This window comes from Anthonomus grandis, chromosome 13 (assembly GCF_022605725.1).
Source record: "Anthonomus grandis grandis chromosome 13, icAntGran1.3, whole genome shotgun sequence".
NCBI classification, from domain to species: domain Eukaryota; kingdom Metazoa; phylum Arthropoda; class Insecta; order Coleoptera; family Curculionidae; genus Anthonomus; species Anthonomus grandis.
The window spans coordinates 17647200-17671576 of NC_065558.1; the positions used below are offsets into that span (position 1 = coordinate 17647200).

The 24377-nt window shown below is 33.9% G+C and overlaps 2 protein-coding genes and 1 long non-coding RNA gene across 4 annotated transcripts in view; 1 reads left to right on the forward strand and 2 right to left on the reverse strand.

Annotated features, from left to right (window-relative positions):
• LOC126743478 (venom dipeptidyl peptidase 4) overlaps positions 1-23122 on the forward strand; it is a 111115-nt gene extending 87993 nt beyond the window's left edge. For both annotated transcript variants that reach the window (XM_050450581.1, XM_050450582.1), the window contains exons 3-14: positions 217-386; positions 440-560; positions 614-748; positions 6318-6487; positions 6543-6637; positions 12976-13099; positions 13162-13394; positions 13446-13850; positions 14135-14329; positions 14388-14548; positions 22367-22575; positions 22633-23122. In XM_050450581.1, coding sequence (XP_050306538.1) covers positions 217-386; positions 440-560; positions 614-748; positions 6318-6487; positions 6543-6637; positions 12976-13099; positions 13162-13394; positions 13446-13850; positions 14135-14329; positions 14388-14548; positions 22367-22575; positions 22633-22731 — 2117 coding nt within the window. In that variant the 3' untranslated portion in view covers positions 22732-23122. The remainder of the gene's footprint in view (positions 1-216; positions 387-439; positions 561-613; positions 749-6317; positions 6488-6542; positions 6638-12975; positions 13100-13161; positions 13395-13445; positions 13851-14134; positions 14330-14387; positions 14549-22366; positions 22576-22632) is intronic.
• On the reverse strand, positions 8121-9375 carry LOC126743483 (uncharacterized). The gene is made up of 3 exons (XR_007662888.1): positions 9242-9375; positions 8830-8908; positions 8121-8718 (listed from the first exon to the last, which is right to left on the reverse strand). It is a non-coding gene; the product is annotated as an uncharacterized LOC126743483 (long non-coding RNA).
• On the reverse strand, positions 14965-17296 carry LOC126743479 (uncharacterized). Its single transcript, XM_050450584.1, has 2 exons — positions 16974-17296; positions 14965-16916 (listed from the first exon to the last, which is right to left on the reverse strand). The coding sequence occupies exons 1-2, from the start codon at positions 17259-17261 to the stop codon at positions 15027-15029; spliced, it is 2178 nt and encodes a 725-aa protein (XP_050306541.1). The 5' UTR covers positions 17262-17296; the 3' UTR covers positions 14965-15026.
• Positions 23123-24377: the final 1255 nt, after the last annotated feature.

Consider the following 24377-nt stretch of genomic DNA (forward strand, 5'->3'; position numbering starts at 1 on the left):
TGAACCTTAACGAACTATAAATTGATATTTGATTTCTTCTTGAAGAGTTTTTGAGTGCTCACAAATATTAATTCCTTTAAATCATTTTATGTTCAGAAAAGCTCTTCGGCTCAATTATTCTAACAATCGTGACGCTCATCAGTAAACTTTGAGAATTTTCTATTTTTAATTCAATTATATTTATTAGTATTATACTATATTATCGTATTTTTTTAGGTGATAAGTTCCTTTACAAAAACAACAAAGGTGATGTCTTATTGTACAATATCGGTAAAAATACCAATACAGTACTTTTATATGCTAATGATAGCATCGTCCTGCAAGCATTTGACTTTAAAATCTCTGCCGATAATAAGTATTTACTAGTAGGATACAGATACCAAAAGGTACCAGCCTTGAAAACACCATAATACGAATTTGAATAAACTTTGCTTTTTAGTTATACAGGTATAGTTATAAGGCCCAATACACCACTATTAATCTCAGCAACCCGTCGCAAAGAAAAGAATTAGTTATGGGCGAGAATCGTGACTTTTTGCTGGTCGAATGGGCGCCAACAGGTAATATTTTAAAACCATCTCATATTTTATAATTAGGAAAATGTCTGTTTTAGGAAATGGGTTAGTTTATGTTTTCGAAAATAATATTTACTATAAAGCATCTGCTGAATCTGATGATTATGATGCAGTTACTACCTCAAACAACAAGGAGTTTATTACCAATGGTATCCCTGATTGGGTATATGAAGGTAAGAATTTTTAATGACAATTTGTGTTTTTTTAGTGGATTGTTGACATTTCTTTTTGCAATTAATAATATTCAATTACATTTTACATACTTAGGGACGAAAGGTGGTAATTTCAAGCGAAAGTAACGTATTGCCAAGAGAGGCAAGAATTTAAAGCAAAGTCAGATAAGTCCTTTAGACGACCAAGAGTTGCCATACACGCATGAAGATTGCTACGATAGCATATCTTTCACAACTACAGTAGAATTTTATAGGTCTTTCAACGTCGGTATCAATGTGTTGATTGAATATTTAAACTATATATACCTAAATATTTAATCAACTATTAAAGTCTGCTTCAGGTTTAAATAATTAATTTTAATTTAATAAAAAAAATTAAACGTCAAAATAAGACTTTTTACTAATAATATCATTATTAGCGGTAACATGACAAACTCCGACTCAAAATTTTTTGTCCGCAGTTCTACGATTTACAGTTCTTGAGATAAGAGCGCTTCCCTTCCTTTTTGGAATAATCACCCTTTGCCAAGGGGCAAGAAAACAAGGCGCTTAAATCTAGCTGTGATTAATTGATAATTTCGTGGAGTTGCATATCCTTAGGTACTTTTGATAAAAAATTCATTAAAATTAAATTTTCCACGTTTTACGGATATTTTTTTCCTTATAAGCGAAAGTAATTTTTTATCCTATTAGTTGAACTGGTTAAAAATTCACCGTTTTCTTGTCATTTACCAGGTAACAAAAAACTAAACTTACTCAAACTTACTTAAAAAACTCCGTAAATTGTCGGTTAAAAAAATCAGAAATTTTACAATTTCTGATTTTTTTTCAGTTCTAAAAATTCTTAGGGAACTATCCATAAATAACATCACACACTTTTTCATGAGCTTTGGAGCTTTTTTATAAGTGGAATTATTTTTTTTTTATAATTTGTCTTATTTGAGTAGTCAAAAGCTTTCGTCAAGTCACAGAATACCGGTCCGCAAACCTCATCTCGATTTTGACTTATATACAGTTTATCTAAAAAGTTAGAAAGCGTCATCTGTTCCTTTAATTTTCTCGCAATCCAGAGCGGTAACGCTCTGCTGTGCTATTTTTTAAAAGTCGGGGATATTTTACTGCAGGTATATGCTTTTCCAAACATCCTGATATTCTTTATTTCCTTCCATTTTTCCATAATATTTGTGCCCTGTTTTGTGATATTAAATTCTCTGAACGATATTTAGGCATTATGAAATTCTTGTGTAGAATGAAGCTGGAATTATCAAAAAGTCAAATTTTTGGAATCTGTTCCAAAAATTCCAATTTCTTGATGTGTAGTATCGCTTATACTCATAGTGATAAGAAAGCGTATTCCTTGTAAAATATTTTAATGTTTTGTCTAAGTTTTCCCAATTTTGTGTCACCTTTATTATAGGATTTTCGTTATTTACCAAGTTTTTTAGGATGATTTTTCTAGCTCATCGTTCTCCGCTATTTCATTAAATATGCTTCAATTTTTTTCATTAAGGTATTTGTTGTCATCGACAGCATACATCCTTAAATCGTGGTGTGCTGTTCACTTTTAGATTTTTCAGTGCTCTTAGGCCTTTAAATGACATTTTATGAATAATGGTCTAAAAATTATTTTCTTTTCCATCCATGAATGGCAATTGACGTTTTAGATCGACGATTTTTGTCGTATGAAACAAATGTCTATGTACCCATTATAATCAGTGAAAAAAATAAAAATAAACTGGTTTTAATATTTAAAAGTTTTTCAATTGTAAAATGGTTAGCTCTTTTAAAGGAAACACAGACATTTCACAATATATAAGTGAAGATTCTTCACTTATATATTCTTCACTTACTTATTCATTCTCCCTGAATATTCTTCATTACATCTACTTATCTATTGTCAAACCTCTTCTCACTTAAGGGGCTATCGTTTGGTGGAGTGCATATCATTTGGTGGAGTGGGAAAAGCATAAATTCGAGTGCAATTGGACAGAGTCCAACGCATCGCATCCCTAAGCATCACGGGATTTAGGCAAACGGTTCCAAGCAGAGCCCTTGAGACTGTGTTGACTCTTCAACCCCTAGATCTTATGTAGGCAATAAGGACTGCGTACAGGTTACATGTCTTTGGTGAAAAAATCAAGAATTTGGTCACAGACCATTCAAGAATGTTCTTTCCCTTCAGTGGGGAACGACTATATCTCTGGGGAAGCATGCCACCGTCTTGCAGACTGAAGTATTTGCTGCGCTAAAATGCGGATAAAATATTTTAGAATGCGAATATCACAACTCAAACGTTCAAATTTGCTCGGACAGAAGAGCCGCTATTAAGTCTATTACGGTTGAAAACGTGAATTTTAAGCTTCTGCTCGTCATAGAGGAACTGGTAAAGAAGGACTGCGTGGCTCAGCTCATCTGGGTGCCTGATCACTCAATGGTCACAAGTGCAAAGCGATCCGCAAAACTGCCAGTAGGCCCTAAACTTATAATCAGCATTGCGAAATGTGTAGCTGCCATGAAGAGTCTGTCAAATAGGCACATATATAGGTTTTTTCATAGGCTCACCAAATATTTTAATAATTTAATTGCGCTTAAAGGGACATAAAATTTATCAGACCGGAGCGCCTGGTTGGCTTCTCCAAGGCTATTGGTTTCAGGTGGGGCACGGAGGATCCATCAGGAGACCTATGTATTCAGCAGCTTTCTGGCTGTCCACTGTCCTAATTCAATCCAAATAAATGTGATGATCTTTAGGATTGTTTCTCATAATTTCAGATATAAATGAGACCTTCTGGATTTTGAAATTAGAAAATTCAAAATTTAGAAATTTGTAATGCTTTAGGTCAAAGAATAACAAAACTGGCTTACCCATTATATCTTCTAAGCCCCTTTCCTTCCTCCCAATCTTCGGCGCCACTGCATTTTTTCCAAGATTTGGTGGAAAAGTTGTACAGGCAACTGAAGTTTTAAATTAATTAATTTATTTATTGTTTCATCAAACAAATTAATTACAATATTTAGCATAGTAATTTAAACGTGGACCTTCTTAAACCAATTTCACTATTCAACACTCTACATACAGCTATTGTCAGTTGATTAACGAAGCTACTAGAATCACTAATAGGTCATCTACCTGTTTGGATCCAATTCTTATTAATAATAAAGAAATAATTCTTCACTCCGGTAGAGTAAGTTCAGATATTAGTGATCATAATAAAATGCTATTTTGTGCTTTAAATATAAAAATTGAGAAGTTTTAATCTCGAAAAATTTCAAAATGATCTTTCTAATATACAATGGAATGCTATATTTTATATGTATAACATTAACGATAAGATTCGTTTTCTTGGAGATCATATTAATTTATTGTTTAATATACGTGCGCCCTATAAAAGTGTGAGAGTAAGTAAAACGCCGACTCCGTGGCTAACGGAAAATGTAAAGTCAAACAACGAGATAAAGTACTGTCCAAATATAAAAAAAAGAAAATAGTTGAAAGTTGGAATCATTATAAGGAAATGCGTAACTTCGCAGTGGCATCTATGAGAAAGGAGAAGGTTACCTATCTGGAACATTTAGAAAAATTAATTTGTATTAGGTACCTAGATTTTTCACACAAGGACCATCTTTTATAGCCGTACCTAATAGGTTTACCTTTTATGTACTGCTTCGCTCCATGCCTTCCGAAATATGGTACCATAGTTTCATCAATAGACAGTTTTTCGTTATGCAAAACATAAGACAAAAATCGGCCATTCAACATATTGAAAAGTGATTTCCTCAATATTTTTATCCTGATCATTATCTCCAATATAAGCTACTCCATCAATGTTCTTTATTTTAGCAAAAACTTCTGACTGCATTTGACGACCACTAAGGTGATTTACATTAGCTGAAGGAACTTCATCATCATCAGAATCCTCTTCAGAATCCCTTCCATCGTTTGGAGGTGCGATAAAAACATCTGCAGCCCAAAACTGCTCGTCTTCAACTAAATCAATTAGTTCTTCGGTCGTGTAATACCTACAATAAAAAAAAAATATGTTCCCGTTTGTTCCCAGTGTTCCAATATAGGAACAACCTAAAATGATCAAATCATTTAGTAACTTTCAATAATATTCGTATTGGGTATATAAAATATCTTGAATTACATCACTTACAATAAATTCTTTCTAGTAGAACAATTTAATTATCAAAACTATCAAAATTATACTTACTTTTTTAACGCCATATTGTGAACTTAAAAAAAAATCAGTAATTAGCACACTAAATGCGGAAAATTTGCAAAAACGCACATCAAATCTTCTCTATATGCTAGCCAGAACGACACTAACAGCAAAGTTTACTGAATAAAATACGTATTTTATTCAGTAAACTTCAAACAGTTCAAACAGTTAACACGACCGCGCGACGGAAAGATAGCACGCTTCTCAGAAAAGAGAGGGGGACAACGTGGTCGTTCCGATTTTGGAACACCGGGACAGTAATGACATTTACAATATCAGAACTCTGGGAAAAAACGGGTTAAGGGAGTCTGTACAAGTAGCTTTGGATTTTATTTGTCCCAATATTTGCGATATTTCATCTTCGCTTGATAGCAAAAAATTTAACAGAGAATTTGTTTGAAAGTTTCATTGGCTTAAAGGTTTAAAATGCTTTATTCCATAACTTTTGCACAAATTTAATTCCACGGAGCCTAATTAGTATAGTAAAATTAAAGTACTCTATTTTTTCATCAATATTGCGTATATAAAATATTTGTTCCAAGCCACAGCTACGTAAATCGAGTTCGAATTGCTCCAGATTGACATTTTTAATATTAATTAATCAAATACTTGTGAATTCATGCTATGGTAGATTGCTACGTGTAGTCACAGCTTCTGCGACTCGAATCTAACACAGGATAAGCCTCAAAAAAAAAATTAAATTTTGGATCTTCCGGTTTATTATTGTAAACAACCCCTCCAAATTAATCATTTTCATTTCACTATTATGATGAATTATGTTATAAGAGGCCCAAAAGATTGGGAGAGGGAGAAAGAAGTGCCAATATCTAGTATCTATTCCACCGAAGAATTTCTTACCTAGTAAAAGTTTTGACACAATCAAGTCAGGTCGTGTGCAAAACAGTTGTTTGTTTTTTTTTAATACGTTTGTGAGTAAAAACTTAAGAACTTAAAAACTTATACGCCACTGATATTTATAACACATATTGTTTCATATTAGTGTTCTTAGACTTGAATCGTAAGAAATCGAATTTCGAAAAAGTTCTTAACAATACATTTTATTTTCAATATCTAAATATAATTTTTTGTAGTTTTAAGACAGTTTAGAAAATGTGTCGACAAAGACCCTTAAAATGATGTAACTTTACAATAAAGTAAATCCTGGTTTGCAATGCTACATAGGAGATTACACGCTGTCTCCATAGAAACCTTTTTAAAAGAGAAACTCAAGGGAAACTTTTAAATATAAAATCGACCCATATATAATATATACCGCCTACTCTTTTATCCTGTATTATATTTCTCATTTTAATGATCATACAGGATAATAGCATGTTTATTTCCAGAGGAAGTATTTAGTTCGAACAAGGCTCTTTGGTTCTCTGACGACGGAGAAAATCTGGCTTATGCCAGATTTAATGATACAGAAGTGAATATTATGGTGGTGCCAATTTATGGAGATCCAGGAAACTTAGGGTTCCAGTATCCTAGAGCTATATTTGTGAAATATCCTAAGGTGAGTTTAATACATCAATTTTAGTCCATAATTATGAATCATTTTGCTCTAATAGGCAGGAACACCAAATCCTATAGTGGACTTGTTTATTTACAATGTAAAAACTAAAAAAAACACAATATTGGAAAAGACTGATGATTTAAAATCTGAGTAAGTACAATTAATTTACTAGTGTTTTTAATTGTTTTTTTTTTAATTTGGCTTCTGTTCCACTTAAGGCAATTTGTCAGCTCATTTACATGTATTTGCGGTTGGTCTGTCTCAAAGCCATATCTAATTAAAGAAACACTAAAATATGTTTCTTTAACCCACAACCTACTCTATAGTGGATCTTCTGTATCCGGGCACGGTACGGTCGTCCACTTCTAAGATGCATCAACCTGGCTACCATGAATAGGTTAGGAAAGAGTCTAGGAAAAGCTAGCTTTCTACCGGTTAAGGCGTATTTATAAACTTGACTCTTTTAATTACCGTTGGATCTTAAGGATTCTTTCATGTTTATTACCTATGCCCTGAATTTTAAAAATAAAGCATAAATTACGGAGAGACAGATGGACTTGTTAGGATCACCATGCAACTCGACTGGTATAAATAACCCGTTATAACCGGCACTTGGATAGGTGCGGGCCATGCAGTGTGAAATATGCTACAGGGCATGTGGCCCGGTGTCCAGGCAGGTACACATGCGAAATTACATGCTGGACTAATTCCTAAAATCCAACTAAGGAATCCCATCAACTTGGAACGTACAAAGGTTCCTGCAGATTGGAAAAACGTTTGTTTCGAAAATATAACACAATAGAACACACACATAACATATAAATATGCGGAATCTCTAAGACTCACTGGCATAGATTAATACTTAGATAAGAAACTCCCATAAGAAACAATAGAATACAGAATTCCGCTTGTTGCGTCCTCTGAATGTAGAGGAGTAGTACTAACTGGAAGTGAAAATAGGCTTGTGATGTCACAAGAGCGGGTAATTTAAAATTTGATTATGCCGCCAAATTTGAATTTTGCTCTACTATATCGTGCGCTTAAAATTATTGGGAAATGTGTGGCTCTCTCGGAAATTATAGTAGACAGATTAAGAAAGTGTTAAATCGGCACTTTTTTTGTCCCCATATTAACTAAAGTCCTGGATTATTCACTTCTTCTGTATGCTTACTATAATTTGTGAAATACCCATCCATTTTCTACTAATTCCAAAGGTCTGGGTCTCAGTAATTAAACAAGAAATATTCAGAAAATGTATTACTATATTATAAGAAGAGATTATAGCAAAAAATGGACAAGTTATGTAATAAAAACTAACAGTTGTACACGCTTGTTAAAACATGAAATAAAATATAAAAATGTTTCCAAATTCTAAGTTAGGATTTATTCAGGGTGTTACTAATACTAGTATAACTATCAACAAATTAGCAGTGAAAGAGGCAACAAGTAAACATGATAGCAGCAGAAACAAAAGATAAAAAATTTACAAATGTCTTACTATATTATAAATAGATTATAGAAAAAAATCAATTAAAATTAACAGTTATAGTCCAGTGCAACGATATATTAGAATGGTCCCCCGTCAAAACACCAGCATTCCACTTGCCAAAAAATGTAAATAGAAGGTGGATGACATTGTTTGGCAGGTGGAATGCTGGTGTTTTGACGGGTGACCATTCTAATATATCGTTGCACTGGACTTTATACATACTTGTTAAAATATAAAATAAAATATAAAAATTCTTCCAAATTGTATAAACTTACAACTTAATTTAATAAGGAACTTTGTTATATGAAGAGCAAAGTTTGCAAAATAGAATGTATACAGAATGTAGTAAAAGTAAATTTACAAAAGCAATACATTTCTCATAAAATCACTAAAGAATGACCCTTTACTCAATTCACTAGTAGCGTTCCTTAGTAAATAATATAAATTAAATAGCTACCAACAAATTAGCCATGGAAGAGGTAATATAAGAAGTAAAGATGTTAAAAGTAAAATTTACAGGAATTACTATTTTTCTATTTGCCTTGGAAAATTTCAGACTCCAAGATTAGTATAGGGTCCAAAATTGCTCATGCATTGAAACTGCTTGAAATATGTCTCCTCTCAGGTTTGGCATCGCACTTTGAGTAAGTTTTGATATTGAGGCTGTCAAAAAGTTACAGAAACAAGATGAATTCTTCTTCGTATTGAGCTTTACTGGGTAATTTATTTTGGAATCCCATGTCTAGAAATAGAAATCATATTTTGAAGTATTTATTTAAAAAAAATACAATTTTACCCCATTTTGCCAGCTAGGATTATATGGTATTGCTAAAAACCTGGGTGCAGTTTTTACCTTTCAATTCATCAGCATATTTTGTTGTCGGCTGCTGCTCTATGTAATCAAAAGTGGTCAGTTCTTCTATACTAGTGGTCTGAAAAAAGACATTTTTAAATGAATGTCCTATACATTTTGGATTCAAAGAAGTAAAAAGATATTATTCATTGATTTCAAATATATCATACAAAATATAATTTTTTGCCCTACAACAGAGGTGTGAGACACATAACCAAGATAAGTAAAATATTTTTTTACTACAATAAAGCTAAATTATTAATTAAAGAGCTTAGTTTAAATTAAGATTTTCGCAAAATTTGATTAATGAAAACTATGAAAAACAGCCGCATGTTATATTGGCATATCAGATACTTGACAGCATGTAAGGTTGTAGTCTCGAGGAGGTAATGTTGCTCTCTTGCTCTCTTACCACTATCTATACGTCGAGGAGTAGAAGCATTTTCGGTGTTCCCTAAATCGTCTAAGCTTTCAAGGCCCTAATGGACAACTTGACAAAAGACCAAACGTTTTATATCGCGGAAGTGGAATAAACTGGTTGAAGCGGCGTAGCGTCGATTATACACGGAAGCATCTTCAAATCTGTAATAAAGTACAATCCTGTCAATGACCGAATATTGAGAATTAGACTGAACGTAATTCCAACTATACTAACTATAATTCAAATGTATATGCTTACAACCGAAACACCAGATGAAGAAGTTGAAGAGATTACAGTAATTTGTAACGTGAAGTCTCAAAGTAAAGACCAACTAGTTGTTATATGCGATTTTAATGCAAAAATTAGCAGTACTGTATCTGAAAAGGTACCTAATGTAGGAAGATATGCACTCGAAATAATCAAGGAGATAGACTATTAAACTTTGTTATTGAGAATAACCTTACAGTCGCAAACACTTTGTTTTAACCTTATTCCACACGCCTCTCGACTTGGACATCCCAGACGGTGCAACTAAAAACCAAATCGACTATATTTTAAGAAGAAATAGATGTCGAAATTTACTAAAAAAACATCAAGGCCAAGTCGAAAGTAGACAGTAGACAGCTTGTAAATACAAAAGACTAAACTAAACAAACGGCTCCTAAGAAAACCACGAGGCTTCGGTCGTCATCGATAACGTAGAGGAAGCTTGGCAAAGCCGTCTATAAGTAAAGCCGTGAAATTAGAAGAGAAAAATCCCAAATACAAAAAAATTATGGATTAGTAGTAATACCTTACAGCTCGTCGACCAACGAAAGAAATTAAAGCTAGCGCCAAATGAAGCGAACCAGGACAAAATTAAACGACTAAATAAAGAAATTGAAGCAGGAAGTCGTCAAAAATAAAAATGACCACATCGTAAGGGTCTCTAGAGAACTTCAGAAACATTTCAACAAACAGTGTGTCTCCAGCACTGTTTAACAGAATAAAATATTTCTAAAGAGTTCAAGCTACGCGCCCAAGTAATAAAGAGCGAGGAACGAGAAATTATAAACAACGCCAATGGTATAGCAGTTTCGAAAGTATATTGTAAGAAATTTTACAAAGGTAATTAAGAAGAAATAAATATGTACGCCTCAAGAGCCTCATATACTAAGATCAGAAGTTGAAAATGCCATAAAGCTTCTCCAAAACAAAAAAATATCAGGTACGGATCAATTAATGGCAGAGATCTTAAATCTCTGTGTAAGGAGGGAATAGAAGTATTTCACAAAATCTGTAACCTTATATGGAAAACAAGACCGAGGCCTAAATATTGGAGAGTCACTGTTTATTCAAATATTCAAAAAAGGTTTGCCTTGGCATGCAGCATCTACATTTTTCTCATCTCTCACACTACTAAGTTCTTCCTGCATATCATACAAAACCATCTTAAACCATTTCTTTTGTCACAGCTTTCAGAGCAGCAAGCAAGTTTTGTGACAGTAAAAGGAACTAGGTAAGAAATATTAAATACCAGGCAACTTAGTGAAAGACTTCATTGGATTGACTAGAGAATTTAATATCCCAGTCTTTATCTATCTCTTTGCAGCATCTTAATAAAGTAAACTGAAGCTACCTTTACACCATAATGGAGGAAATAGGAATACCAAAACACCTAGTTTACAGGTGCACAACCTCTATCAGAAAAACAGCGCGAAAACCAGAACCGCCGGTAATTACTTGGATCGCTTCAGAACGACCGCTGGAGTTAAAGAAGGTTGCATTCTTTCACCTACCTTATTTAACGCTTATAGCAAATACATCATAAGAGAGGTTCTAGATGAGTGGCAAGGTCAATATTAATTGGCAGATGCGAATCAACAACCTGCGTTACGCTGACGACATATGAACCATTCCCAGATTATAGCATCAACCATACCAGAAATAGCAGAAAGTATAAGCAGACATCTATTTGTCTTTATGAGACAAATAAATCCAAAACTAAAATAATGATAGTTAATAGACAAGACAACATTTATCCATAAATATTAGAAATTGCAGGCTATGAAGTTTAAACAATTTAAACTATCTTGGTTCTTTAATTATTAACACTCGGAAATGAGATTAAGAAATATGCCGTCGCGTCGTCTAGCTATGACAAAGTCAGCGACTACCAGGCTATATAAATGGCAGGACAAAGCTATCAACAAAATAACGGAACGTCTAGTGATGCTCTTATCTTCTCTATTACAACGTACGCAGCGGAAACATGGACTTTAGATAAAGCAGATGAAAACCGAATAGAGGCTTTCGAAATATGGGTTTATAAAAGACTCTTACGAGTGTTGTGGACAAAACACCGAACCAACGTGTCCATATTACAAGAAATTGGTTCACGTATAGGGCTGCTAATCAGGGTAAATTGCATGTATCTGCAGTGCCTTTTGCATATAGCTAGAAGATCAGGAACAATGGAATGACTAATCATAGAAGGGAATGTAGAAGGCAAACGTCCAAGAGGCAGGTCTTCCATTAGATGGGTAGACTAAGCAAAACCCACAAATATGAACCTGCATGACAGCGAAAGAATTGCGCAAGATAGGCAAGCATGAAATCAACTGCTGAATCAAATATGAATGGTGTCACTGTATCCTTTGGAGGATAATAGAAATAGAAGGACGAGGAGATGCAACAAATATAGTTGGTCCGAAACATATACATAATATATACAAGGATATTTCATAAATTTCATCAGCCACACATCGTCAAGTCAAACCCTAAAATCCTCCGGTTAGAACGCATTTATAAATTTAAAGCTTTCAACAAACGTTGGTATATTTTATTTTTTACCATTTCTTTTGTGTTTATCCCTTTAATGTTCATTAGCCTCTTTTGATTGGCCAATTTAAGGCTTGCCGTTGGTAAAGTTAAAATTAGTCTTTCTTTGGCATCGTAAGGGTATCGACCATGTGAATAAAAAAATATAAAGATACTTTATAAATAAAGAAGGTTAGCACGGAAAGCCAAATAACAAAAAAAGGGTTAGTTGGGATATTCTGTGAGTCAAAAAGGAGAAAAAATGAGCATGGTATTAGCCGACACGTGTTTTTACTTATTGGCTTCTTCAGGGAAAGGCAACCAGAAAATCATGGGAAAAATATATATGGGATCACGGACAGGAGCGAACAACCAGTTTGTGTTGTACCTTAGTATAGATGCTGTATTTTTCCTCCAACACTAATGTATTCAGTTTTATTAGAAGTTACCAAAGTTACTAATTTATTCAGTTTTGGACGAAAAATACAGCATCTATACTAAGGTATTCGAAGTTACCTGGGTGATACAACTTTAACCCGAGTCAGTTGAATTTTCAATAAAGGAGATTAGCTTTGAAATCCAAATGACAAAAGGATGGGTTAGTTAGCATATTCCGAGAGTTCTTATGTATTTTTTCCTTTAGTTTTCTAGTTGCCTTGCCCTGGAGGAGCCAACAAGCAGAAACACCTTTCGGCAAATACCAACTCTATTTTTTCTACTTCCTGACTAAGTAATATCTCGACTAACTCATCAAAACTCCTTATATAAATGTGTTTGGCTAAAATACATTCCAGCTTCCCTTGTATGGTTTAGACAAGAATCTAATTATATTTCCATGCTCAGCGCAGTCGCAAATATTGCTATTTTAAAATACGCACAATCTCAGTCTTCTGTATTATAATTTTAATATATATTTTTTAATTTAGCCAACCCATATTGTCTGCTGTTACCTGGGCGACCAATAATTCATTATTAGCGGTATGGATGAACAGGGTCCAAAACCATGCCAACGTTGTCGTTTATCAAGAATTATCAAGTTCACCGACCACAGTAGGTTTACCAATAAATTGATACGTCTTCCCATCACTATTAATATATTTCTTTTTGTTAAGGTAAAAAATATACAAAAATCTACAGGGTGGGTAGAACTATTTGTTCCACCAATAGTTTCCGAAACAGGAACCCAAATAGCACTACTTCTCTCAAAGGACGAAGGTACCTCAGCAGGTGCATATAGACATCTAGCTCTACTGGACGTCAAAGAAAATGCCACGGAAGAGTTTTTGACAGGTGGTACTTACGTTGTTACTGAGGTACTGGGATGGAACCATGACAAAAATTTAATGTATGTTTATCAACAGCATTCTATCCAAAACTGTAATATATTTATTTACAGTTTCTACACTGCCACCACCCCAAATGATTCCACAGTTCAGCATCTCTATTCGGTCTCGCCAATCACCAAGACCACCACATGCCTCTCCTGCCCTCTTAAGTCGAAAAACGGTAAAAATAATTGCCTGTACAACTCTGCAGAGGTCAGCACTGACTCGTCCTATATAATTATCACGTGTAACGGTCCAGATATTCCACATATTTCAATATTGTCTTCTGAAGGAGAGGAGTTGCTTCAATGGACTACTAACGAGGAGCTTGTGGAGTTGCTTGGAGGAAAAACACTTCATGGAAGGGCCAAATTTGAATTTAACATTGCGGGCGGGTTTACGGCCAAGGTTATGCTGAAGTTGCCTCCTAATATGGATATTAGTGGAAACACCAAGTATCCCATGCTGGTTAATGTGTAAGTAAATTTAATATAATAAGGGCTGGGAATCTGACTAAAAAATAAATTAAACATTGTTTAGTAAATAAATAGAATTTTTGGTCATTAATCAGGCATATATTTTTGTCCTTTAACTTAACAGATAGTCAATACTAACAACTCTAAATATGCTAACAATGCCGGATTTAAAATCTAATTCCATCTCTTTTGTTGGTTGGAAATACAATTATTTTTTTTTAGTTTTTACTAAAGAAATTCTAAACTCATCTTTTGTGTTAAAATTTTTTATTTTGTATTTTAAGGTATGGTGGTCCTGATACTTACCAAGTAACCGACAAATACAACTTAGACTGGGGAAGCTATTTAGCATCTAATAAGAGCATTATTTATGCAACAATTGACGGGAGAGGTTCCGGTCTACGAGGAGATAACCTTCTATTTTCTGGATATAGAAAGCTGGGTACCGTGGAGGTCATAGACCAGATTAATGTTACAAAGTAAGGCGCTCGTGCCATTTAAATATTAGGTGATATTATAAATTTGATGACATTTTAGACTGATTCAACAAAACGTTCCTTACGTGGACCCCTCTAGGACAGCCATTTGGGGTTGGAGTTATGGTGGCTACGCTGCTGGTATGGCCCTAGCTACTGATACAGAAAATATTTTTAAGTGCGGAATTTCTGTTGCGCCTGTTACTGATTGGGCTTTGTATGGTAAGTGACGACATTTTAAATTAAATTTACACAAGGAAGTTTTTTACGAACAGTAAAATTACAAAAAGATAAAGTTCTTCGGGATGTATCTCAAAGCGTTTAATGTGTTCTTTTTTTTTGCTTGCCTTGCCCTGAAGAAGCCGATTAGCAAAACGCATCGGCAGGTTCCACTTTAGTTTCTTTCCTTTCTACAGTGTATTCCGAAGAACTTATCTTTTTAATCTCATATGAGATGTTGAAGCCTTTTTTTTTTATTCAGGGAAAGTTGAAAATGCAATCCTTATTGTTCGCTTCTTAATTAAAATTTTGATTTAAATGACAACTTGACTAAATGCTTCTCTGATTAAGCTCTTATCCCTTCGTTTTCTCAGCTATTTTTCGTTTCATTATAGTTTCTAGACGAACTAAAGAAAAGCGACTTTGAAAAAATGCATATTATTTACATCACTGTAATGCTACTCTAAAATAATACACAGTATTAGTCATCATCACTAAGATCTGAAGAGGTGGTGGTTTGAAAATCATACCCGAAAATATAAGGCTTATTGGGATCGGTCTTATGATATAAATCATAACTACCACTAATACTAGAGTGACATGCGGCAGCATGATAGTTAAGAATATCGTTCCCTGGATCATCAAATGAGGGTTCTTTTTTAATTCCAGGTTCTTCCTTGATTCGGGGTTTTTCATTATCCCTATAAGATTCTTTCTTGACAATCCGATTTCCATCTTCATATGAGGTGTTAGTAGCTGTTGAAAATGGGCGTTTATGCTCGCTGCTAGACTGTTCCAAATTAGGATCAAAAGTTTCTTGTTTAAATGTTGAGTTGGCTAAGGGTTCATCAAATTGAGCGCTCACTGACTCCTTTCCAGTTAACTGAGTCCCTTCATGTCTCGACGTGTTTTCTGTTTGATTATCCATTCTGGACGAACTAGCTAAGGGCGCCTCAGATAGATTGTGACTTTTCATGGTATTGCTCATGGAGCTAGAGTAGTTACCATTTTTCTCTGATAAAACGGGGCAAGGAATCATATTGGAGCCTCGTTGAGTCCACGGAGGAACACATATTTTTCCTCCATCGCTGCTAGACACACCCGATTCATCTGCAAACGAGATCTTCCTGAACGAACCTTGGTTTTTTTCCATGACTGATTGCTCAGACATTTCCGCTATAGAGGGCAAGACTTTTACAGAGTTTTTTGCGTCTATGATGGCAGGACCATTGCTGGGACAAACGCATGCGGAACTTTTACTTTTTCTAAATGTTCGTGAGCCCCTTATCCTAGCTTTTCTAGATTTTTCAGAGTCATATTCGCTAGTAGATGTATAATTGGTAGTTGATTTTTCACTTAAGCTGGACTCGCAGCACTTGCAGAGCTGCTTGCTGGATTTTGACGAGGATTTTGATAAGACCGATGACCATTTTGAAGACGAAAAAGAGCTGGAACTAGCTGTGGCATCTTTAGAACTTCCTTCATCGTTATATCCCTTGGGTTTTCCCTCGCGGTTGTTTTTCATGCGATAGCATATAAAACAGGTTCCGATCAAGAACCATGCAACAATTATAACGAGCATTGCGATAAGGAAAAGTTTGTTCCTGCGTGAAGAGCAACCAATGCCAGGTACTGCGTTAATCTCTTCTTCACCCTCATCGGGATTGCATGGTTGATTCCCTATTTTAGCACCAAGACTCTTTAATGTGGCTTGCACTCTCAATATCCCACCAAAAGCTGAATAAAATTTATCGTCAGGTAGTTTTGGGACAACATCTTTCTCGATCCAAGTGTATAAGTTATTTCTGAATTTTTGTACCATGTCAGATTTGGCCGATTTATCTTTTAGACACTCTTCCGCTAATATAAAGAATTTCATCACAACGCAAGCGGCTCGCCTAGATTCGATATTCCGTAAGCCATAACGCTTAAGCGGAAGTGCGATGGCCGTAGGTTTTAGTTTGGCATCGAAAAAGGGCAAAGGGAAATATATGCCTTTTTCAACACTCACGCTCCTTTTGGTTCTAAGCGGTTCGTGTTCGAAATACATCAACCGTTTGCAACTCGTGTCGTTCACTCTTACATTATTATGGATTGTATCCATGTTAATTAGAGGGGTTTTTACATCTTTAGTAACAACCATAGGTTTGGTCCAACCTTGTCCGTTTGTACGCAAGAACCACTTGATCTCTTCATATAATTGTATAAGCTTCTCCATGTATAAGTAATCCACTGCACCAGAATAGTAAGCTTTACGAGCCATGGGTAGAATTACATGATGTAGGTACCCCCCGAGTAGATCTGTTAAGGCTAGTAACATTATGTGGCGTTTTCGCGCTTTGGTTTTTCCACGAATTGTTTCGATAACCTCCTAAAAATATAATTTAAATATACTCTTCCTCCTTATTAAAGCACATCAGTTTGTCACCTTAAAATAAGTGATAAAATCCTCCACGTCATCGTTGCATTGTATTGAAATAAGCCTTCGGTCGGGGATCACGTCTTCTAAAATAATCCTAGCGGTTATAATGGCGATTTCCTCCTGAGACCAGCAAGTTTTAAATACGTCAGTAGGGTTAAAGAGGACGGTACCGGTACCAGATGTACGGATTGGCTCGCAGTCTTCAATTGACGTGCCATTAGTGCCAGGGTAAAATAATAAAGTAAAAGTTAAAAAAATGTAAAGGGATTGGATACGAGTATACAAAAATATCATTTCTGTCACGAACGTTTGACACGTGTTAACCTCTTTGTAATGAGATATGTGTTCCGAACTGTATAGGCTAAAAGTTAAACAAACTATTCTCTTTATGCTTTTTGAAAAAAAACGGTCATGGCTCCTGTACCTTTTAATGTACTGATGCCAAGGTAGTAGCCATAAAGTAAGCATTATATTTAACACAGTTATGTTATGCTTATTAGTCTGAGTATGAAGTATAACGATACTTGGGGTTTACACTGAATTTTCAATAGTATATTTTATTAAAAGTGGTATTTTGTGGGTGTATTGGTCAATCGTTAAAGAAAACTATTTCTTTCTAAACAAAGTTTCAAATTATATTCAATTCATCTTCAGGGCTCTACAATAAATATAAAGAAATGGTATTTAACATTTTTTCCCTCCATTTTCTATAAATATTTGTTAAAAATTATATAAAAAATATAAGTTAAGATAAACAGTATGCATATCATAGAGTTTAAAGAAGAGGGGGGAGGGAAAGGAAAACTTTCAAAAACACTTACCGAAGTCGTAGTTCTCTCTCGTCAAACTAAAAAAGTACATATCACATGGATGAAAAGGTAGATAACATAGTTAAAGGGCGTTTACGTAGAGGAGGTATTATAATTAAAATAGGATAAAATATAATAAAACGTATATAAAGTGGAACAAACCGGTAGACTAGAGAAATTTACTACTAGCTGTAAAAACTACAGAAGAGAAATGTGTGTTTATGTATGTATATACACATATATAAAAAATTGATAATAGATATGGTTTAATATTTAAGGAATAGAGTTGTTGCTTGATTGCGGTATTTAAGTAGGTAATTTATAAATTGGATTTGAGTACACAGAACTTAGATTTACCGTGCCGTGTCTTAACCTGACAGTATTATGTTTTTTAGTATGTAGTATTTTACTTATTTTGCGTTTATCTAAGAATTTTTGTTGGTCCAGAACATGTATATTATTAAAATCGAAAGAATGATCCAGTTCCCTAACATGTTCAACTAGGGTGAATAACATTCTTCTATAGGACATCTCGTTTGTGTTCCTTAATACGCTCCTTAAGATATCTACTAGTTTGTCCTACATAACTTTTGCGACAGTTGTTTCAAGGAATTTTATATATATAACACCTGACTGCAAATGCATAGGAATTTTACTTTTTTTGCTAAATAATCTGTATCCTATAATGTTATTATTACTGAAAGCGATTTTTATTTGTTCGCAGTTGAGAGCATGAGCTAACCGTTCCGATAAATCTTTGATATACGGAATCTTAAAGTACGCTTGGTTTGTGGCTCTGGTGATGGTTGACGGATGTAGTAGTAACAATTTAGAGTTATGTACATAATTGTGTACAGGTCTAAATTGTGTACAAAACCGTAAGGTCCTAATCGTTGGTGATATTAACATTAATTTGCAGGTACCAGCACGGGGTGTTGATGGGAAATTAACGTTATTACATGATTTTTTGTCATCTTTTGATACTCAAATCAGAATCCTTGAACTGGTACTATCAAATTGTATATGTCATGTTACTAGGGGTTTTCCACTAGTTCCTGAAGACTCTTATCATTCTGCTATTTCTATTTTTCTAAGAGTTGATATTCAGAGTCAAGGGAAGTTTAAGGCTAACTCTCAGAGTGTGGGCTATAACTTTTGAAAAGCCAATTTTCTATTGTTATATCACCTTATTTTTGAGATCCAATGGGACTTTTTGCATGATATAGTTGACGTTAATGATCTATCTAGCTTCTACACTAAATATACATTTAAATCACAAGAAAACAAATAAGTACGTCTATTTACAAATTAAGGTAAAATCGAGGATAAAATTAATGTTATAAACACTGCCAGTTGTTTCTATTTCCATGGTTGCACTCGTAAAGAATCTCCATTTTCGAATGTCACTGTCAGTTCGAAAATTAATAGTTTTTATCAGAATAAATTATGGCTAACTTAACAGAAACCCAAATAATTGCAATTTTGATGATGCAAGGTTACGGGGATCGAGTGTGCATGCAAAAACAAGTAAGTGAACTGTTTAATGCCAAATACCCAAACCATCCTATTTCTCAGTCAACAGTTAGTAGAATGGAGCACAAATTCATAACTTCAGGTCATGTTAGAGATTTGCTAAGATCAGGTCGTCCAAAAATCTCTGAAGAAACAAAATTAAACGTTCTGCTCTCCGTCGAAGAAAATCCAAACCATACAACTTCACAAATTTCGGTTGATAATAATATAGCCGGAACGTCAGTAAGACGTATCTTAAAAGCAAATGAATACCACCCTTATAAAATTAGACTAATACACAAATTAAATGAGGACGATCCTGATCGAAGAAACCAATTTTGCGAGCAAATGATAAAAATTTGCAATTTTAACCGTCAGTTTGTGTTACGAGTTTTGTTTTCGGACGAAGCAACTTTTTGTTTAAACGGTGTCGTAAATCGGCAAAATTGTCGGTACTGGTCAGTGTCAAATCCACACTGGGCAACTAAGGCTCATACACAGTACCATAAATCTATTAATGTTTGGGCTGGCATCGTGGAAAACAAAGTAATGGGCCATACTTTTTCGAAGAAAACTTAACAGGACAACGCTATTTAAATTTTCTTCAAGAAGATCTTATCCCTACTTTGGCTGCCCTATACCCAGACGAATAAGACCCTGCTGTCCCGACAGATAATTTGTGGTTTCAGCAAGACGGCGCACCGCCACATTTCTTTCGAGATGTCCGTAATTACCTAGATACAGTGTTCCCAGGAAGATGGATAGGACGAAGAGGGCCAAAAGAGTGGCCGGCCAGATCACCAGACCTAAATCCCTGCGAGTATTTTCTATGGAAGTACCTGAAAAGTAAAGTTTATATGCCATTATTTAAATGCCATTTATTAAAGCCAAAGAACGTAGAAGATTTGAAAAATAGAATTAGATATGAATTTAGACGTATATCACCCGAAATAATTGATAGTGTTTTACCTGAGTTTGTAAACCGTCTTGCTTTCTGCCAAAAAGTAAATGGGGATCAGTTTGAACACTTGATACATTAATAAGAGTTTTTAACACAGTTTATAACATTTTATCCTCCATTTTATCTTCATTTGTAAATAGACGTACTTACTTGCTTTCTTGTTGGTTAAATGTAAATATTTCTGAAACAGTTGAGTTTTGAGAAAAGGTGTGTTTTACGAAACTTGCTTGGAATTTCGCCTATATTTCATAAATGCAATAAAAATTTAGCATTCAATTTAAAAAAAACCGATGACGTCATATTTTTATTTTTGTTCCACCCTGTATACAAAAATTTATGTGAAATAATGCGCAACTCAAAATAAAAATCGACGGGTCCGAGCGTTTTCTCAAAAAATCATGTCTCTAATTTTTATCGAATTTATGCGGAACTTTAGGCGGTCACTGTATAGTCAATACTGAGAAATATATTAAAAAAGACCCGAACAAATTTTGGAAATTTATACAAGAAAGACGAAGAACGTCTAGAATTCCTGGGTCAATGAGTTTTAACAATATCAGTTTAACTAACCTTGATGACATAGTCAATGCATTTGCCGACTTTTTTGGTAATTTTTTTAGTTTATTTAATGATGATGTCTTTTCTCAAAATATAACTATTTCAAAACTAAATCATGCAGATGTGCTAAATGCTGTTAAAAAACTTAAAAACAAAGAAACTTCTGGTTTTGATCGTATGTCATCCTATCTGTTGCGTGATTGTGCCTCTGCATTTGTGAAGCCTCTCTGTACTATCTTTAACTTATCTCTTTGTAGAAGCACCTTTCATAAAGATTAGAAATTTGCCAAAATTTGTCCCATCTTTAAATCGGGAGAAAAAAATGTGGTGGAAAACTATCGTTCAATTTTCATACTATCAAACTTCTCTAAGGTCTTTGAAATTTGCCTATATGATAGTCACCAAGCAAAAGATTAATTATATTATTAATAAAAAAATGTATCACCCTGTATTTTGAGAACCGATGTTTATAGAAACTTTTTCTTGTATTTTTTAACAAGAAATGACCCATTGAAATATCTCCGTCTATGATTCGAACATCCTGTATATATTATATATGTTATACTGCTGGCGGCTTACCGGACGGCGTTTTTCATGGTATTCTATAGCATTTTTTTACCTGCGCGGGATTTATGTGTACATTCATCTGTTTAAAAACATTTTGAATCTTTGATCACAGATTTTAATTATTTTCAGCCGGGATTCCAAAGGCTCTGACGTTGTAATTCCTTGACGTTTGCTCCTGATTGTTCAATGCATTTTTCATTTTTTGATTTTTACTTTTTAGTTTAGTTACCTTCTGCTGAAGATCCGATATGCACTTCTCCTGCTCCTTAAATTTATTAGCTTTTTTATACTTTTGGTCCACAATTTCGGCTACCCTTTCTGCAAAATTTTGTAGGAATCGATTGTTAAAGATTCGTTTGATTTTTTCAATATATTTTTCTGATAAAACCATATCGATTTTTAGACTACTGGGTAATAACACTAATAAACAACACAGGTTACATAGAAGATTCAATAATCAACAGGCAGTAAAGCGTTCTTTAGGATACAAACAACTTGTCAGCACCGACTAGCATAAAATATACACTTTTTACGATAAAATAGATTTAATTTTATTAAGAAACTTTAGAAAATAGTGAAAATTTATCGCAGCTACTAAAACGTGTGTTTACTCACAAAGCGCCATCTACGTATACCTAAATACGTACCCTAAAATAAATTGCTTATTAGGTATTTCACGACTTTGACCAATTATTAATTATTTTTTATTTTACTTTTAAAAGATATTCTAAAGTTAATAAGTTTTGAAAATACTTACAAAACACGGTCACTATCACTTATAGTTGATCTCGACACTGCGATGTAAACTAACAGGCCTCTACGACAGGAGTTCTTTAAATAATCTATGGTCTTCGTCAAAGGGTTTTGCCACTACGCATCCAAATTTCACCGGCCACTGGATATGCTTGAGTTGTAAATTTCAATTAATTCCTAGCACCGATTTGATGTACTATGATTTTTACGAAAAATGTGATTATATTATTCTTTTTCAGATTCAATTTACACAGAACGTTTTATGGGTCTGCCAAATGAAGACAACTACGAGGGTTACGTCCAGGCTCAACTTTTAACAAAATACGCGGGTCTAAAGAACAAAGAGTACTTCTTAATTCATGGAACATTCGATGATAATGTTCACTACCAGCAGTCGATGATGTGGGCCAAAGTACTTGAAAGAAATGACGTCCTGTTTAGACAATTGGTAAATCAAGTATTTTATCGAATGTAATTTGTAAGACAAGACTGTTAATTTTTTTAGAGTTACACTGACGAGGATCACAGTCTGAACAGCGTTCGTCCCCACTTATATCATTCCCTAGAAAATTTCTTGGATGAGTGTTTCGCTAAGGATTCCTAAAAGACTGTTTATATTGTTAATGTTTTGGTGAATTTATTAGTTGAGGTCATGTGTAAAATAATCCCTTAAGGCCAATTGTACAGATTTATATGAATGTAAATTGATATTGTGTATAAAGTGATTGGATATTTTTACAATCCTCTTTTATACCGTCCCACGTACGGATCTCCTGGACTTGTTTTAATTTTTGGACATCGACGATTTTAGCCATTTAATATTATAGTTGTTTGTATATATAGGTTATATTTTGATTAGGAACGTGTTACAAAGCCGACAGCAACAATTTTTGTTATAGTTTATATTATACCAGTTTAAAATTTTATTGTATGTTGTAAGTACTCTAAATTTCAGTATCATTATTATCAAATAAATGTTTATAAATTTATAAGAATTTTTTCTTATAGTCAAATCTTCCTTACGCTTATAATTCAGAGATCATTTTAGGGTTATTGTATTTTACTTTACCATTGAAATTGTATTTAAACAAAGAAAGTACAGTAAAAGACCTATATGCCTATAAATAAATAAATAAACGTTTATTATGCAACAACAAAATATTAAATAAAAGGTAACATTAACATAATGTGTTCCTAAAAAATACAATATTAATGGCAGTTTCAATACAATATTACTTTATGCTAAACTCGTTTCTTAAAATTACTTAACAACTTACTACAATAAAGGTATATGTCAATCTAACAGAAGAGCCTTATATTGGTTCTTGAAAGTGAAAAGTGAGCATGATCTTATTAAGTTGTATACTTCAGAGTTTAAAAAAATACACCCTGATAAGCAAATGACTTTTAAAACCTTCAGTTCTATGCACTGGTATTTGAAATCTTATAATGTTTCTTAGGCTGTGACTATGTAAATCTTGTCTTGATGTGAAATAATCTGAAAGATATTTAGGGTACCTCGAGTTGTAAATTCTATAAACAAACTGACCAAAATATAAAGCTGCTTTCTTTCAATATTTTAGTATTTTATTGTCAACATATGTTGATGATATGTGATCAAATTTTTGTATGTTGAAAACAAATCTCATAGAGGCATTTTGAGCTAACTGAATTTTGTTCTTCATTTCAAAAGTGAGGTAATTGTAAAAAACAACATTGCAGTAATCTAGCTGTGACCAAACAAGATCCCCCACAAGCATTAATTTGATATTTTTGGGCAAATAATATTTAAATTGATACAAACTTTTAAGTAAAGCATACATGCAGGATATTTTTTTATTGACATGTACCTAAAAGTTTAGGATCAAAACTGATACCAAGATTTTTTGCTGATGCTGAACAAGGAAGGACACTGTTATTTATAAGCAAAGTAGTGAAATTAAATTTAATAAATTGTTTTTTTTATTGTATTAGAACCTATGAGTAAGTATTTGCTCTTGTTAGCATTCAAAATCATCCCATGCTGTCTTTACCATTTAAATATTTAGTTAAAGTCCTCATTAATTTGCTGCATACATTGACATGCATTATGAGGAGGAAATCCGGATAATAGCTGTGTCTCATCTGCATAAAGATTTACGGAACAAAACCGAATCTGCTCTGGAAGATCGCTAGTGTAGATGCTAAATAATAACGGTCCGAGGATACTACCCTGAGAAACTCCATAACCACAACAGGTTCAGATCTTGC

Bases quoted from the DNA above. Each gene is read 5' to 3' on its own strand.
- LOC126743479 (XM_050450584.1), bottom strand. From the start codon at position 17,261: ATGATATTTTTGTATACTCGTATCCAATCCCTTTACATTTTTTTAACT. The intron at 16,917-16,973 runs GTGACAAACTGA...TTATATTTTTAG, and splicing joins ATTTTATCACTTATTTTAAG to GAGGTTATCGAAACAATTCG.